This window comes from Anarhichas minor, unplaced genomic scaffold (genome assembly GCF_050575085.1).
Source record: "Anarhichas minor isolate MPS153535 unplaced genomic scaffold, ASM5057508v1 ptg000125l, whole genome shotgun sequence".
Taxonomy (NCBI): Eukaryota; Metazoa; Chordata; class Actinopteri; order Perciformes; family Anarhichadidae; genus Anarhichas; species Anarhichas minor.
Window position 1 is genome coordinate 107,555 of NW_027466571.1, and position 17,350 is coordinate 124,904.

At 46.6% G+C, this 17,350-nt stretch overlaps 4 protein-coding genes across 8 annotated transcripts in view; 1 reads left to right on the forward strand and 3 right to left on the reverse strand.

The window, feature by feature from the left end:
• The window catches only part of LOC142941018 (uncharacterized), a 38,723-nt gene extending 32,797 nt beyond the window's left edge, over positions 1 to 5,926 (reverse strand). The window contains exons 1-3 of the mRNA XM_076083257.1: positions 4,938 to 5,926; positions 3,807 to 4,368; positions 3,305 to 3,630 (exon numbers count right to left, since the gene is read on the reverse strand). The gene's annotated coding sequence lies outside the window, so the exon portion shown is untranslated. The remainder of the gene's footprint in view (positions 1 to 3,304; positions 3,631 to 3,806; positions 4,369 to 4,937) is intronic.
• hsd17b2 (hydroxysteroid (17-beta) dehydrogenase 2) lies at positions 1,412 to 6,593 on the forward strand. 4 transcript variants are annotated; one of them, XM_076083251.1, is made up of 6 exons: positions 1,424 to 2,953; positions 3,180 to 3,675; positions 3,841 to 4,047; positions 4,229 to 4,414; positions 4,951 to 5,088; positions 5,611 to 6,593. In XM_076083251.1, the coding sequence occupies exons 2-6, from the start codon at positions 3,423 to 3,425 to the stop codon at positions 6,000 to 6,002; spliced, it is 1,176 nt and encodes a 391-aa protein (XP_075939366.1). In that variant the 5' UTR covers positions 1,424 to 2,953; positions 3,180 to 3,422; the 3' UTR covers positions 6,003 to 6,593. The 4 variants fall into 4 exon arrangements, with proteins under 4 accessions (XP_075939367.1, XP_075939366.1, XP_075939365.1 ...); XM_076083250.1 differs by having other exon boundaries at positions 3,211 to 3,675; XM_076083253.1 differs by having other exon boundaries at positions 1,435 to 3,370; positions 3,460 to 3,675.
• On the reverse strand, positions 6,065 to 12,141 carry mphosph6 (M-phase phosphoprotein 6). 2 transcript variants are annotated; one of them, XM_076083259.1, is made up of 5 exons: positions 11,985 to 12,141; positions 11,486 to 11,598; positions 9,272 to 9,362; positions 6,935 to 7,035; positions 6,065 to 6,365 (listed from the first exon to the last, which is right to left on the reverse strand). In XM_076083259.1, exons 1-5 carry the CDS (start codon positions 12,030 to 12,032, stop codon positions 6,230 to 6,232), a joined length of 489 nt encoding a protein of 162 aa, XP_075939374.1. In that variant the 5' UTR covers positions 12,033 to 12,141; the 3' UTR covers positions 6,065 to 6,229. The 2 variants fall into 2 exon arrangements, with proteins under 2 accessions (XP_075939374.1, XP_075939373.1); XM_076083258.1 differs by having other exon boundaries at positions 11,486 to 12,081.
• A 215-nt stretch (positions 12,142 to 12,356) lies between these two features.
• On the reverse strand, positions 12,357 to 17,234 carry snx20 (sorting nexin 20). Its single transcript, XM_076083256.1, has 3 exons — positions 14,965 to 17,234; positions 14,505 to 14,647; positions 12,357 to 13,777 (listed from the first exon to the last, which is right to left on the reverse strand). The coding sequence occupies exons 1-3, from the start codon at positions 15,068 to 15,070 to the stop codon at positions 13,106 to 13,108; spliced, it is 921 nt and encodes a 306-aa protein (XP_075939371.1). The 5' UTR covers positions 15,071 to 17,234; the 3' UTR covers positions 12,357 to 13,105.
• Positions 17,235 to 17,350: the final 116 nt, after the last annotated feature.

A 17,350-nucleotide genomic window follows, 5' to 3' on the forward strand; every position in this document is an offset into this window, starting at 1 on the left:
AAATATATATATTTTGCGTTTTGTCTCTGAGCTCTTGTCACCTGTATAAAGTGGGCGGGGCTCCGTTAAGATGATGTCACACATCTGTAGATAATCTTCATAGTGGACTTTATGAACAGAGATCAGTAAAGATGAACATCCTCACTTTTATCTCTAAATTCAACCACAACACAACATGTGACACATTTCACCCCCCAGCTACTTCAGACACCCCCCCCAATCAACAGCTGGCTCACAGCTCCTCCACACACACCACTGTCCCCAGTGACTGAACCAGTCTGCTGCTGGGAGTCTGACCCACTACGGTCCTCAAGCTTCCTCTCGTCAACACTGAACATAAATACACATTTTAACATTTCAACACCTTTTGTGATCCAAACAAAGACTCAACGTCTCTTTTGAGAAGATGTGATCAGAGATCACTAATCAGTAGATTCACCACTGACACCACAGGAGCTCAGCCTGAACCAGTGAACCAGTGAAGTGACATTCAGCTGGTGGTTTCCTGCTGTTAACCCGTCTGTGAAGACATTTAACATCTTATATATGATCATAAATAAACAGACTGAATGATGGTTCACAGCTTGTTTGTGTCTTTATTTATCATCATGTTTGTTGAAGATATAAAGAGAAACATTAAATGTTGTTGTAACTTGAAACACAACAGAGCTCATGTTTCACTGACAGCAGCTTCACATCACTTTGCCTGCAGCGCCCTCTAGTGTCCATCTTTATGTGTCTCTATATCCATCTCCATGTGTCTCTATATCCATCTCTATGTGTCCATCTCTAGTGTCCATCTCTATGTGTCTCTATGTGTCTCTATATCCATCTCTATGTGTCTCTATGTGTCTCTATATCCATCTCTATGTGTCTCTCTGTGTCTCTATGTGTCTGATGTAAATAAACTAAATAAACTGATTCATCTCTTGGTCAATAAAATGGCGTCATAAAGCACAAAGGGACATCTTCAAATGTCTTATTTTGTGTCTTTGAGACGAAGCAGAGCAGAAATGTTTGTTTGATAGGAAGCAGCAGCAACAACAGATAACTTCACTAAACTTAATTAGGAAATATCAGGTGAAATTAAGGAGGTGCTGCTCCTCCTGCTGCTGCTGGAGGCCTGGCTGAAGCTGTGAGACAGATGGTGCCATTTGCTTTCAGTCATTCCTCCGGTGACCTCGCTGTTGAATATCACGCAGCAGGAAGCTGCTCCGTGTGTTAGACTGTAGCAGCAACACTCAGACACGTTCACACCGATCACGCATTCACACCGATCACACCGATCACGCGTTGTCACCGATCACGCCGATGACGCGTTCACGCCGATCACGCCGATCACGCGTTCACGCCGATCACGCGTTCACGGTTTCACACCGATCGCGCGTTGTCACCGATCATGCCGATCGCGCGTTCTCGCCGATCGCGCGTTCACGCGTTCTCGCCGTTCACGCGTTCTCGCCGATCACGCGTTCACGCCGATCACGGCGATGACGAGATCACGCGTTCTAACCGATGACGCGTTCACGCCGATGACGAGATCACGCCGATGACGAGATCACGCCGATCGCGCGTTGTCACCGATCATGCCGATGGCGTGTCACCCCGATCACGCGTTCATGCCATCACGCCGATCACTCGTTCTAACCGATGACGCGTTCACGCCGATGACGAGATCACGCGTTGTCACCGATCACGCCGATGACGCGTTCACGGCGATCACGCGTTGTCACCGATCACGCCGATGACGCGTTCACGCGTTGTCACCGATCACGGCGATGACGCGTTCACCCCGATCACGGCGATCACGCCGTTCACGCCGTTCACGCCGATCACGCCGTTCACGCGTTCACGCCGTTCACGCGTTCACGCCGATCACGCGTTCACGCCGATCACGCGTTCACGCCGATCACGCGTTCACGCCGATCACGCCGATCACGCGTTCACGCCGATGACGCGTTCACGCCGATGACGCGTTCACGCCGATGACGCGACGCGTTCTCACCGATGACGAGATCACGCCGATGACGAGATCACGGCGATGACGTGACGCATTCACACCGATCACGCATTCACACCGATGACGTGACGCGTTCACACCGATGACACGATCACACCGATGACGCGTTCACAGGATCAACTTAGTAAATTGAGCATCCCCTCTAACTGCCTATCCAGATCTACCTAAACTCAACCCTAGTCTTCAAGGGCTACTGACGGCGGGTATTCATGCACCAAAACCCGATAGTATGACAAAGTGACCAGCAAGCTGGCAACACTGCCAACACTACGGACGTGCTGCCGAGTCAACTGCTCACAACCGCTTTCACCCCGCACTACATTTATCCGCAAACGAATCCCAAATGGGAAACGTGATATTCCTACAGGGGAGTCAATATAACGTTTGTGCCACAAAGAGGTCAAAACTTACCTTCCTTTGTCCCGTGACTATTTTTGCAGAATAGACCAACAATTTTTAAAGAGACAAAACATGAAGCCGATAGCACCAACTATAAACACACAATATGAGAAAACACATCTCATTGCTCCCTACGCGAGCTTCCACAACGGGCGCAAAAAAAAGGAATCCCGGACCTGACGTCACCACACAGGGAACCCACTACTATTACGTCACCCCTAATCGGCATCTAGGGAAGGCGCGAACTTACAACAACACACTCTTTACAAGACGAAAATTGCCACGGAAGTTCTTATTTTAAAAAACTTCATCACTCAATAGACTCACCGCTTAAGTTTTCGAATCGGACAAGCCCCCAATTTGTTATGGTCTGGCTCTAGAACCATAGCAAATGTTGCGAAAACTCAGGCAAGGAGCTAAATAAATACTTTTATAACAAAAGGCCAGGACATTTCAAATGTGCAACAAAAATGAGCATTCTCGTAGAATGACAGAAAGTTCAACTGCTGCCAGACGCTCCTTGTAGCTCATCAGGTGCGTCAGAGGGGAAGAAGCCAGCCTTCCTCCGGATGGGGCGGGTCTTACAAGGCGAAGGCCTTATAAGACCTTTAATATTATTGTCACAATCATTATTATTATCACTTGTATTATTATTGTCATTATTATTATTAGTGAATAATAGTTCAATAGATGTTAAATGATGTCATGTATTATAAAGTAGAAATTAGAACTAACTACAGACGGTCTGACTGTGATTTAGACTTCATGAATAAAAGGAAAAATGTTCTCAGACAAATCAAGAGAACAAGAAGAGAAACTGAGATCTTTATCATCACCGCTGGTATCAGAGGGGGAGGAGCAGGAACCGGTCTGAGCACCACATACCTGTGTGCAGGAGGATCACCTGGAGCCTGACTTCACTTCACCTGTGACACACAAGTGAGACAACAGGTGAGACAGCAGGTGAGACAGCTGAGAGACTCAACACACCGACAGTCAGAATATGGACATCACTTCCTGTTTCTGTGTCGGCGCTGCAGCTGTGTTCTTCTTCACCGTGCTGTGGAAGCTTAAAGAGGGCTGTGGAACCTGGTTCTGGACCGTCTGGGCCCTGGTCTGGGTTCTGGTCGGGTCCTCTCTGTACCTCTCTGGTCCTCCGGTGGTCTGTGGACTGGCCGTCCTCGGCTGCAGCTTGTTCCTGATGTGTGAGACTGAGAAGAGAGTAGAGCTGCAGAGCAGAGCGGTGCTGATCACAGGTGAGACACACACACACACACACACACACACACACACACACACACACACACACACACACACACACACACACACACACACACACACACACACACACACACACACACACACACACACACACACACACACACACTTCAGGTTTCATTGCCGTCTCTTTTCCTCTGGAGGTTGTGATTCAGGATTCGGTCTGGCTCTGGCATTGCGGCTCAGCGAGTCCGGACTGAAGGTATTTGCTGGCGTGCTGGACGAGGACGGAGCTGGAGCTCAGCAGCTCAGAGGATGTGAAAACCTTCAGGTGCTGCAGCTCGACGTCACCGACAACAACCAGATAGAGACGGCTCACAGGTACATCAGCACTCAGGTGGCTGACACAGGTAAGACCACTGAGCGCACCGCCAGGTAAACCTAAGACAGATCCATTAAACACGAGTCCCAGAGTTCAAACTGAAGACAAGAATTAAATTCTATTTGTTTTGACCTCATGACATTATTGTGAACGAATTCAGTGGGACAGGGACTTAGATCTTTCTGTCCCTTTGTCTGGTGTCCCTGCAGGTCTGTGGGGTTTGGTGAACAACGCAGGAGTCCTTCACTGTCCCGTGGATGCAGAGCTGCAGCCAATCACAGCGTTCAGATGCTGCATGGACGTGAACTTCCTGTCTGCAGTGAAGATGTGTCAGGTGTTCCTCCCTCTGCTGAGGAGGTCCAGAGGACGCATCGTCAATGTGTCCAGCATGGCAGGTACATCTGACTGACTACTGTGGTGGACTAACAGTGCATGAACGGTGTATTAACGGCGCATTAACGGTGCACTAACAGTGTACTAACAGTGTATTAACGGTGCATTAAACAGTGTTTTAACGGTGCATTAAACAGTGTATTAACAGTGCATTAACGGTGCATTAAACAGTGCATTAACAGTGTACTAACAGTGTATTAACGGTGCATTAAACAGTGTATTAACGGTGCATTAACGGTGCATTAAACAGTGTACTAACAGTGTACTAACAGTGTACTAACAGTGTACTAACAGTGCATTAACAGTGCATTAACAGTGTACTAACGGTGTACCAACGGTGTATTAACGGTGCATTAACAGTGCATTGACAGTGCATTGACAGTGTACTAACAGTGTATTACTTGGTGTATTAACAGTGCATTAACGGTGTATTAACAGTGCATTAAACAGTGCATTAACGTGTACTAACAGCGTATCACACGGTGTATAACCAGTATATAAACAGGTGCATTAACAGTGTATTACATGTTTCCTGCAGCTGAGGTGCCGATGCCCCGGTTATCTGCTTACGGAGCCTCAAAGGCGGCGCTGAGTGTCTTCTCTAAAGTGATGAGGTTGGAGTTATCCGAGTGGGGCGTCAACGTGGCTCTAATCCAACCTGCAGGCTTCAGAACAAGTAGGTCTGATTCTAATGGTTTAAAGATCACATTCACATCTTAAATGTGTTTAACCGGATGAAGTGGACACAAGAGAACTACAGCTCCAACCGTTCAGGGGAAAAACTGAAATCAACTAAAATAGAACTTTTGTGGTTGAAAGCAGAGAAACCAGCCGAAGTTGTGCTGCGACATGTTTAGTCTACTTTAGACTTCCTGTGGATCTAAACTCAGAGTAAAGGCAGCTCAGACCTTCTGTTCAGTTTTAGATTGTTTTGTGTCTGAATTATTTTCTTTTTTTCTCTGAAGCTCCTAAAAACATTCTTGCTCAGATCTTTAGTCCTATAAATATAACAAATGTACATTATATGTAATTACAGATGTGTTGGCATCATGTATTGTTCTTATAGTCTTTTGTTTGTTTGGTTATTCTTTAGTTTATTATTTGTTGATGTTGGGAGTAAACTATGTAGTTATACTTTAAGCGTCTCCGGGACTAGCATTCATTTAACCGTCTGATGAGACTCGTGTTTTGTCCTCAGATATCTTCGGGACCAGCGATGACGTCGCTCGCTACAGAGCTCAGATCCTCTCGGCTGTTTCCTGCGATGCCAGAGAGGATTATGGGGATGCGTACATCTCCTCCCTCCCCAGAGGTCTGTCCAGGATGTCCCGCGAGTCCTCGGAGGACGTGTCTCCCGTGGTGGACGCCATGTGTCACGCTCTGCTGTCGGTCCGTCCTAAACCCGTGTACGAGCCCGGGAGGATGGGCCGGCTGCTGCCGCTGCTCCACCGCTGCGCTCCAACCGCCGTGTTCGATGCAGTCATCGGCGTCATCACCAAACACGGCGACCGCAGACCGGCGGGACTCAGCAGGAGCCGAGGCTCATGGGACAAATACAGAGTTCAGACTGATCTACCGTCAGAGACTTGAAGCTTCTTTTATATGGCACTGTCCCTTTAAGAGCTATTTAAAGAAGTCACGTGACGCGTGAACACAGAGCTGTGAGTTTAATGAGCAGCGTCAGAGAGATTCCCCTTCTTTAAAACACAGATGTTTAACATCCAATCAGCCTAAAACACATCTGTCTCTGCACATGTGGAATAAAATAAAAAACTAAAGATAATAATTCTGAGTCACGTCCATAAAGACAAAGTGTTTCAGTCGTGAGGCTTCAGAAAGACTCTCTTGCTGGTTTCCACCACGTTGTGGTTCACGTCGTCGTCTTCTTCTGTTGCCGCTCTCTGTCGCTTTGTAGAAAACTTCTTCTTCATGCTTCTCACTAAACTCTCGTACCTGCAGAAGAAGAAGAACCAGAGAGTTCAGACGGACGGTGTCTGATTATGAAGTCCAGTTTACAGCCAATGAGCAGCAGATAAACTTCTGTTTACAGCGGAGGTCTTCAACGTGTTTCAGGCCAAGGACCCCCAAACTGATAGAGAGATGGAGCAGGGACCCCGACTATATATGTATTGTATAACATTATGTTTTATATTAAACTGGGCCTAGTGCCGTGTATAAACATACCTCTTTATTGTACATTCAATACTAATCTATTCAATAATACACAGGCTCATATATTCATGTTCTTATTTTAAACATGTGCAAGGTACAGTGAGTAGGGGGGCCGTGCCACTGCCATTTATAAACACACCTGTTATCTTTCATACAGTACTGAACTATTAACATAATGGACACATTCATGTTTAGAGAAAAAAACATATATATATATAAATATATATACATTTTTACATATGTTTTTTTTAATTGTCTAATCAACCAAAGATTTCACGGACCCCCTGTTGAAGACCTCTGATTTAGAGCACAAACGTTCAGAAAGTCAGGAAGCAGAAGCTGTTCGGTACCTGAGAGCCATTTCTTCATCTGTGACGTCCGTCTGCATCCTGCTGGGCTCTTCTTCCTTCTCCTCCTCTTCCTCCTCTGGGTTCATCAGCAGCATCAGCCTCTGAGACGAACAACCACAAACACTCTACATCAGCAGCTCATCATCATCATCATCATCACATTCACATCTTTATGAGTGAACACATGAAGCTCCTCCTCCTCAAACATCCACCGAGTCTTTGTCCCCAAGTTTTACCGCGTTGCCTGAACTCAACACGTGGTGAGTTCAGGGGTCAGAGACGAACTGCGTCCGAAAGAGAAGAAAGCAGCTAAATATCAAACACACAAATATCCTGCTGTCCCTGAACACAACACGAGGCCTTCAGTGAGACGAGGAGGAAGAAGAAGATTTAGATTTTTTAATTCCTTGTATTGATGCAGGAGATCACGGTCACGTCATCTCTAAATAAAACAGCAACATCTCACACATGAGCGCTCAGCTCTGTACTTCAGTCTTCGCTCTAAAGTTGAACTTTCACCCTGAACTAAACATTACAAAGTACGACTGAGACTCAGGAGAAGTCTTAGATTCATCTGTCCAATCGTCTCCAGTTAAAGCGGATCGTCCCCTGAACGCACCGCGGTTCAGCCGGTTCCATCTGCAGGCTTCTTCTTCTTTGACGTTGAGGCGTCGTCCAGCAGAACGAGGTCTGCGTCTGATCCGTAGTCCAGGTTCCCTTGTTGTAGACGAGCAGCAGCTGAGCTGGATGGAGCGAAGCAGCTTCTGCACTGCAGCCTGCAGCGTGTTAGCAGTGACGCACACACACGTCCATCGTGGAGGTGCTGCCGCAGAGCATCTGAGTGGAGACTTCAGATCTTAAAGCCCGTTCCTGTGCATCTCTCCCACCGCTGATGTTTAACGATGTGATGCTGAGGCTCTGCACTGAGGGCTCAGAGAGACACTGTGAGGGACATGATCATCACGCTTCAGTCTCTAACACTTCTACCGCTTTGTGTTTCTATAACAACACTGATGCGTTTTTAAAGGCAGAAACGCTTCTTCTCATCCAGAAGGTCAAAGACGACCACTTTCATAAGAAAGTTGACTGATTTGATGAATGTCGTGATGTCGCTGAAGTGATCGCTGACTTTCATAGATCTCTTTTTATATGTTTGATCTAGAAAAGAGTTTATTTCTCTCAGTGAGTACAGATCCATTGGTTTTCTGGAGGTTCCACTCACAGACTCCATGTCTGACTCAGAGTCATGCTCCATGTCCTCTCCAGCTGACAGCTGACTGTTAGACACACTGGGTTCATCACTGGTGGAGGCTGCTTCCTCCACGCTTTCTGCTGGCTGGGGTTGTCCAACTGAGAGCTGCTGTTCTCTGCAACATCGGCCTGTTGCTCCTCCGCTCGGCTCTGCTCCTTCTCATCTTTAACACCGGCCACCGCCCACAGGTCCGCCCACAGGTCCGCCCACAGGTCCGTCCGCCGTAGTTTCGACCACAGGTCCGTCATCCGTCCGTGGGCCTGCTTTCTGTGCGGACAGCGACACTGTTTGTGTCCCACACCTCCACACTGGAAACACTTGAGCTGTCCGGAGCTGGCGTACACCATGTAGGAGCCGTCACCGTGCTTCACTCTGAAGGACACCTCCAGGGTTTGAGTCGGTGAGTCCAGAAACATGAACAGCTGCCGCCTCAGAGACTGAACGTGCCTCAGTTTAGGGTCTTTACATCCCAGACTCACTGTTTTCAGTCCGCTGGCAAACTTCCCGAACTTCCGGAGCTCTTTCTCCAACAGTTCGTTCTGGATAAACGGCGGAACACCGGACACGGTGATCCGCGTGGAGGGAGCTGACAGCGGGGAGACCTGCACGAACACGTCCCCGATGAAGACTCCGCTCTCGATCAGCTGGTGGACTAGAGGCTCCTTCTTCAGGAACACCACCACTGCTCTGTTCATCCTGGAGGCAAAGCTGAGCTCATCGTGCCCCACCTGCTCACCGACAGCCAGCAACACCTCCTCCACCGTCACGCTGTTATCCGGGGGGACGATCCTCACTCCCTGCCGGAGAGACGGAGGTGGCGTCTCGGAGGACGCCATTCCTCCCGAACGCACCTCGACAGAGCCCCGATCACTCACCACACCAAGCAGTACAACCGTTAAAGAGACTCAGCTGATCCTCCGCCTCAACAGAGGAAGAAAACCAGTGAAAGATCCGAAGATCAGGAACCATTCAACACTAGCAGCAGTCGCACTCACTGGAAACAGAAAAGAGGAGAAGGAGGAGGAGAGGAAGGAGGAGAAGAGGAGGATGAAGAGGAAGAGATGAGTAATACATGAGGAACAAACCTCTACTTCTGGGTTAAAACCTTTGAAGGAGAAGCGACCGTACTTGAGCTCCTCACAGGGAACGAAGCTCTTCTCCTCGATGATGAAGTTCCTGAGAGGAGAAGAAGAGATGATGTGACTAATAATAAAAGTTGATTTACAGCATTATAGATTGTTACGTATTTAATAAACTGTATCTGCAGTAAGTTACGTTTAAACATTAGGATACACCAAAGACATCGCGCACACTGAGCGTCCTCACTACGCCGGAGACCTCGAGCACCGTAAACAGAGGAGCTTGAAAACGATGACGCCCACACGTTCTCTACGTGATTGGTTCCGTTGATGGAGCGATCAGCGGCGTTATCAGCCCGACGGAGCGGCCGTCTGAAGTCACGTTAGCGGCTTTAAGGAGGACGATGGACACAAAACGGAGGACTTTCCTTTTCTTATTAATGCTTATTTTGTTCAGCACAACTATTGAGAAGTCCGCAGATAAAATGTGAAGGAACAAAAGCAGTAAATGTTCTCCAGTAGACAGAGACAGTGTTTCCCCTACCAGTGTATTAGGGGGGCACCCCACCCCCCCAACGGCACCCTCCGCCCCCCAAGTGGGCGGGCGGGCGCGCGCACACACGCACACCAGAGGGGAAATACTCCCCTGCTGTACTGATCTTGGTTAGTAAGTAAACTAGTACATAAATAAATAAATAGACGGGATAGATAGAGAATGAATAGAGCATTATTTCAGTTCTCTTTGGTTTGAGGAATGTTCTGTTGAATATGTAGACGGCATAAACAGGCCATTTATAGAGTCTCCCTGCCAGTCAACACATGATTCCTTTAAGTGTTTGTGTCTCTGTGTGCGTGTGTGTGTGTCTGTGTGACGTGCGTGTTTGTGTCTCTGTGTGACGTGTGTGTGTGTCTGTGTGACGTGCGTCTCTGTGTGACGTGTGTGTGTCTGTGTGACGTGTGTGACTCTGTCTCTCTGTGTCTCCGTGTGTGTGTGTGTGTCTCCGTGTGACGTGTGTGTGTGTCTCTGTGTGAGTCTCTGTGTGACGTGTGTGTCTCTGTGTGATGTGTGTGTGTGTCTCTGTGGGACGTGTGTGTGTCTCTGTGTGACGTGTGTGTGTCTCTGTGTGACGTGTGTGTGTCTCTGTGTGACGTGTGTGTGTCTCTGTGTGAGTCTCTGTGTGACGTGTGTGTCTCTGTGTGACGTGTGTGTCTCTGTGTGATGTGTGTGTGTGTCTCTGTGTGACGTGTGTGTGTCTCTGTGTGACGTGTGTGTCTCTGTGTGACGTGTGTGTCTCTGTGTGACGTGTGTGTGTCTCTGTGTGACGTGTGTGTGTCTCTGTGTGACGTGTGTGTGTCTCTGTGTGACGTGTGTGTGTCTCTGTGTGACGTGTGTGTGTCTCTGTGTGACGTGTGTGTGTCTCTGTGTGACGTGTGTGTGTCTCTGTGTGACGTGTGTGTGTCTCTGTGTGACGTGTGTGTCTCTGTGTGACGTGTGTGTCTCTGTGTGACGTGTGTGTCTCTGTGTGTGTCTCTGTGTGACGTGTGTGTCTGTGGGACGTGTGTGTGTGTCTCTGTGGGACGTGTGTGTCTCTGTGTGACGTGTGTGTCTCTGTGTGACGTGTGTGTCTCTGTGTGTGTCTCTGTGTGACGTGTGTGTCTGTGGGACGTGTGTGTGTGTCTCTGTGGGACGTGTGTGTCTCTGTGTGACGTGTGTGTCTCTGTGTGTGTCTCTGTGTGACGTGTGTGTCTGTGGGACGTGTGTGTCTCTGTGTGACGTGTGTGTCTCTGTGTGACGTGTGTGTCTCTGTGTGAGTCTCTGTGTGACGTGTGTGTCTCTGTGTGACGTGTGTGTCTCTGTGTGACGTGTGTGTCTCTGTGTGATGTGTGTGTGTGTCTCTGTGTGACGTGTGTGTGTCTCTGTGTGACGTGTGTGTCTCTGTGTGACGTGTGTGTCTCTGTGTGATGTGTGTGTGTGTCTCTGTGTGACGTGTGTGTCTCTGTGTGACGTGTGTGTCTCTGTGTGACGTGTGTGTCTCTGTGTGACGTGTGTGTCTCTGTGTGACGTGTGTGTGTCTCTGTGTGACGTGTGTGTGTCTCTGTGTGACGTGTGTGTGTCTCTGTGTGACGTGTGTGTCTGTGGGACGTGTGTGTGTGTCTCTGTGGGACGTGTGTGTCTCTGTGGGACGTGTGTGTCTCTGTGTGACGTGTGTGTTCTCGTACTCCCTAGTCTTCAGCTCAGGTAGGTCCAGGTACCAGTGCTCATCACTGATGATCCTCTTCTCCTCTTCCTCCAGCTGCTTCTTCGTCTCCTCGTCCAGACCTCTCTGCATGAACTGAACACAACAGTCTGAAGGTCTAATGTGTGTGTGTGTGTGTGTGTATATATACATACATATATACATACATATATACACATAGTAGCATGATGCATCAGGGGGAGAGTGGTGGTCTAAACACGTGTCCTCTCAGCCTCCTTCGTTTAAACATGAACACACCGAGTGTTTATTCGTCTTTGAGACGTTTAAAATCTATTTTGTGGATTAATTACACTCAGAATTCATAACTGGTTTGAAACATACATAAACATTTATAAAGTCAGCGTTTAGCACAAATAAGAGTTTTACAAACAGCGGTTACACTTTTATCTCTGAACGACGTCCGGAGCTACAGCTAGCTAAACACGGCTAGTAGCTTCGTTAGCTTCCTTAGCTTCACTCACCTTCATGCGCAGAAGGTTTTTGGAGAGTTTCACGTTGTCGTCCGCCATATTTACTCAGTTTCACTCAGTTCCACGGAGAACAAACTACACTACACTACAGGAGCACGAGACACGAGACGGTCTGGAGATAAACGCACGCGCAGCGCCTCCGCGCAGCTGCTGCTAAACTCAGACAGAAGAAGTCGATCCCAGAGCGGCTGATGTTAGATAGCAGTCCGGCTAATCATCATCATCATCATCTTCTTCTTCTTCTTCTTCTTCTTCTTATTGCGGTTGGCAAACAGCGTCCTTAGTCCAGTATGAATCTTCTTCCTCTGATGTTCAAGAATCTGAAAACATGTTTCAATATAAATCGATAGGATGACATCAGTCTTTATGGTTTTATTTATCTTTATTGTGCGTTCAGCCTGCAGCTTAATAAATGAGTTATATTATTAATAAGAGTTACATAAACACACACATGTACACATGTACACTCATTAACATCTGTGAACACTGAAACATATTTAAACATTTTATACAACTCATCAAGAATCAGGTTTTTATGAATTATTTTAATTTCTCAAAGGCATGAGTGTAAAAGTACATTGAGTACTTCGATTTAAACATTTGTGTGTTTCTACTGTATTACTACTTCAGTAGTATTATATCTACGATAGTATTTCATGTTTGATTAGTAGCTTCTACAAGTCAACACACATAGTGAAGCATGCTGGGTAACGGTTCCAGACCATTTAAAGTAAACAGCACACATGAGATTAATATATGATTTATAAAATGAAGGACAGACTAAAGGACTCGTGGACCACTAACTCCTCCAGAGACTCAGGTGAACTCGTGGACCACTAACTCCTCCAGAGACTCAGGTGAACTCGTGGACCACGAACTCCTCCAGAGGCTCAGGTGAACTCGTGGACCACTAACTCCTCCAGAGACTCAGGTGAACTCGTGGACCACTAACTCCTCCAGAGACTCAGGTGAACTCGTGGACCACTAACTCCTCCAAAGACTCAGGTGAACTCGTGGACCACTAACTCCTCCAAAGACTCAGGTGAACTCGTGGACCACTAACTCCTCCAGAGACTCAGGTGAACTCGTGGACCACTAACTCCTCCAAAGACTCAGGTGAACTCGTGGACCACTAACTCCTTCAGAGAGCAGGAGGACACCTCCCCTCTCTCGGCATCCCTGAGGACGGTCAGTTCCTCCTGTAACTGAGCCACAGGACGTCCCAGCTGATACCCTAAGTCTACCAGCAGTTCCAGCAGTGAGGCTCGGTAGCGTTTCAATCCGTAGCGCCTTGTTGGAGGCAGAGCTCTCTGAGCTGCAGCAAACGCCTGTTCTGGTTCCTCCAGGTCCCGGTAGCAGACCGCGAGGGCAGACAGGGTGGGTACGATCAGGGTGGGGTTCTGCCACGGTAGCAGCTTCTCCTGAACCTCCAGAACGGTCTGCAGCTGGTCCACGGCGAGCTGGAACTGTCCGCCTCGTAGCAAACCGTGCGCTCGTTTCTGCTCCGGCTCGGTGAAGAACTTGGGGAAACGAGGTGAGTGTCGAACGCAGCGCACGGCGTAAAGTTTAGCCAGGTAGTACTGGAGGCCGAGGCGTCGCTCCGAGATCAGCTCGGGGCTGAAGTTCCCACTCAGGAGTTTTCGGGGGAGAACCACGTCCTCCAGCTCCTCGTTGAACTCCTCCAGCAGTTTGTGGTGGAAGCGAGAGAAGTCGCTGTAGCGGCGCTCCACGGATGAACGGCGGGAATCGAAGCTGCCGGAGCGCATCACCACGACCTCGTACACCTGGAGACAAAAAGGAAGCAGGAAGTCAAATGTCACCGACTATGTTCACATGTACACAAATATATAACATATTCAGTCTGAGCCATGCTAGCTGTTTCCCTCTGTTTACAGTCTTTATGCTAAGCTAAGCTAACTGTTTCAGTTGTTATGCAAAGTTACGATAGCTGTTTCCATCTGCTTCCAGTCTTTATGCTAAGCTAAGCCACTCAGCTGCTGTACAGACATGAGAGCTATATCAATATGAACATTTGACTCTCTTAGTAGAAGATGTACCTGCATTTAAAGACACAGTACAGACTTTATTATTCCTCTGGTTATAGTGATGTTAATATAAAACATGTTGTATTGATCCACAGCAGGCTGCTGTTCTGTGACGCATTTTATGATCTTGATTTGAAAGTTGAACGCTACAAAGAACAAATAAAGATTACAGGTGAACAGAGCTGCAGGTGCACCTGCCACTTGTCATACAGGTGTACCTGAGACTTGTCATACAGGTGTACCTGAGACTTGTCATACAGGTGTACCTGAGACTTGTCATACAGGTGTACCTGAGACTTGTCATACAGGTGTACCTGACACTTGTCATACAGGTGTACCATACACTTGTCATACAGGTGTACCTTACACTTGTCATACAGGTGTATCTGACACTTGTCATACAGGTGTACCATACACTTGTAAAACAGGTGTACCTGACACTTGACATACGGGTGTGACGTCTCACCACGTATTCGGTCAGAACATCTTTGATGATTCGAGTCGTTGGGATTTCAAACAGCAGCCTGACGGGTCGCTCTCTCTTCTTCACGGCTCTCAAGTTCTGCTGCAGCTGGTTAGTGGTCAGCCTGGAACAACTGGGAGGTTCATCTACACACACACACACATGCACACACACAAAATGTCATTTTTGTTAGAGATGAATTCATGTGTTACTATTTTATAAACAGTCGGGTAGTTGTTTCCAGTCCTAATGCTAAGCTAGCTGTTTCCAGTCTGTATGCTAAACTAGCTGTTTCCCCATTTCCAGTCTTAATGCTAAACTAGCTGTTTCCCCCTGTTTCCAGTCTTTATGCTAAGCTAGCTGTTTCCCCCTGTTTCCAGTCTTCATGCTAAGCTAGCTGTTTCCCCCTGTTTCCAGTCTTTATGCTAAACTAGCTGTTTCCTTGAGTACAAAGAGTCAGAACCTGGATCCATCAGGTCCGTCTCAGTCCGGTCTTCAGGATCCCTCTTTGGTTCTGGTTCTGTCATCTCAACCAACGTTCTGAAGAAGTCCTGTAAACACATGAACATATACAGAGTGTGTGTGTGTGTGTGTGTGTGTGTGTGTGTGTGTGTGTGTGTGTGTGTGTGTGTGTGCTAACAGGAAGTTCCTCAGTAGTGAAAGAGGAAGTGAAACTAAAGACAAGAATCACATGAACAGTTTGAATCTGTCAACAACTTCAATTTAATTTATTCTCTAAAGCCCAAAATCACAAATTCTCTTCAGAGGGCTTTACAATCTGTACACATACGACATCCTCTGTCCCAGGATCACTGGTGGAACGTCACTGGTGTGAATCACTGGTGGAACATCACTGGTGTGAATCACTGGTGGAACATCACTGGTGTGAATCACTGGTGGAACATCACTGGTGTGAATCACTGGTGGAACATCACTGGTGTGAATTACTGGTGGAACATTACTGGTGTGAATCACTGGTGGAACATCACTGGTGTGAATTACTGGTGGAACATTACTGGTGTGAATCACTGGTGGAACATCACTGGTGTGAATCACTGGTGGAACATCACTGGTGTGAATCACTGGTGGAACATTACTGGTGCGAATCACTGGTGGAACATCACTGGTGTGAATTACTGGTGGAACATTACTGGTGTGAATCACTGGTGGAACATCACTGGTCTGAATCACTGGTGGAACATCACTGGTGGAACATCACTGGTGTGAATCACTGGTGGAACATTACTGGTGGAACATCACTGGTGTGAATCACTGGTGGAACATCACTGGTGGAACATCACTGGTGTGAATCACTGGTGGAACATCACTGGTGTGAATCACTGGTGGAACATTACTGGTGTCAATCACTGGTGGAACATCACTGGTGTGAATCACTGGTGGAACATTACTGGTGCGAATCACTGGTGGAACATCACTGGTGTGAATTACTGGTGGAACATTACTGGTGTGAATCACTGGTGGAACATCACTGGTGTGAATCACTGGTGGAACATTACTGGTGTCAATCACTGGTGGAACATCACTGGTGTGAATCACTGGTGGAACATTACTGGTGCGAATCACTGGTGGAACATCACTGGTGTGAATTACTGGTGGAACATTACTGGTGTGAATCACTGGTGGAACATCACTGGTGTGAATCACTGGTGGAACATCACTGGTGGAACATCACTGGTGGAACATCACTGGTGTGAATCACTGGTGGAACATTACTGGTGGAACATCACTGGTGGAACATCACTGGTGGAACATTACTGGTGGAACATCACTGGTGTGAATCACTGGTGGAACATTACTGGTGGAACATCACTGGTGTGAATCACTGGTGGAACATCACTGGTGTGAATCACTGGTGGAACATTACTGGTCTAGTGTTTCCTTCACCTGCAGTTCCTCTCTGCTCCTCTGGGGGGAGACACCTGTCTGATCTCAGTCTACATGTTCTGTTTCTAACACTTTATACACTACAACTACAACAACAGTAATAATAATCATGATCATCATTGTCATAATAACTATAATAAATAATAACTCTAAAAAGTCTAAATCAAAGTTTGAATTGTAAAAGTTGCTCCATGAAAACGGTCAGATGTAAATAAATAGTGTTTTATGAAGAGAGTAAACTGTTCACAGAGTATTAATATATATTAATAGACTTTATTATTTTCACATATTCTGTGAATATTAATTATTTCTATCTTTGTGAGGACGGAGTATTAACAGAGTTAATACTGTATAACAGAGCTAATACTGTATAACAGAGCTAATACTGTATAACAGAGTATTAACTCTATACTCTGTTAATAGAGTTAATACAGAGTTAATACTCTGTGATACTCTGTTAACAGAGTTAATACTGTATAACAGAGTATTAACAGAGTAAACGCTGTGAGGAGAACTTGTGATTTGTGGTTTTGGATTAAACAAAATAAATTGAGTTGAATTAAAGAATCAAACATGTGATCTTCATGTGTTTAGTTATTAATATAGTTTGAGACTCTTTGTCTTAATTAATCATGTTCTGGTTATTAAAATAATCAATAACAGTATTCAGATTATCTGAGTACTCAACTACAATACTTAAGTACAATCTGGAAGTACTTTCTTTTTCTACTGCAGTAAATATTGTACTTTTACTGCTCTACTTTTATCTGATAACTTTAGTTACTTTACTTGTTATTAAAGATTATATGAAGTCATTTAAATGAGCTGCAACATAAAGAGATGAACTAACTAACACATTAATAATCATAATACTATCATATGTACTTTTACTTCCTGAAGTGACTTTAACACGATGAATAATAATGAACTGTTATTTAAACACA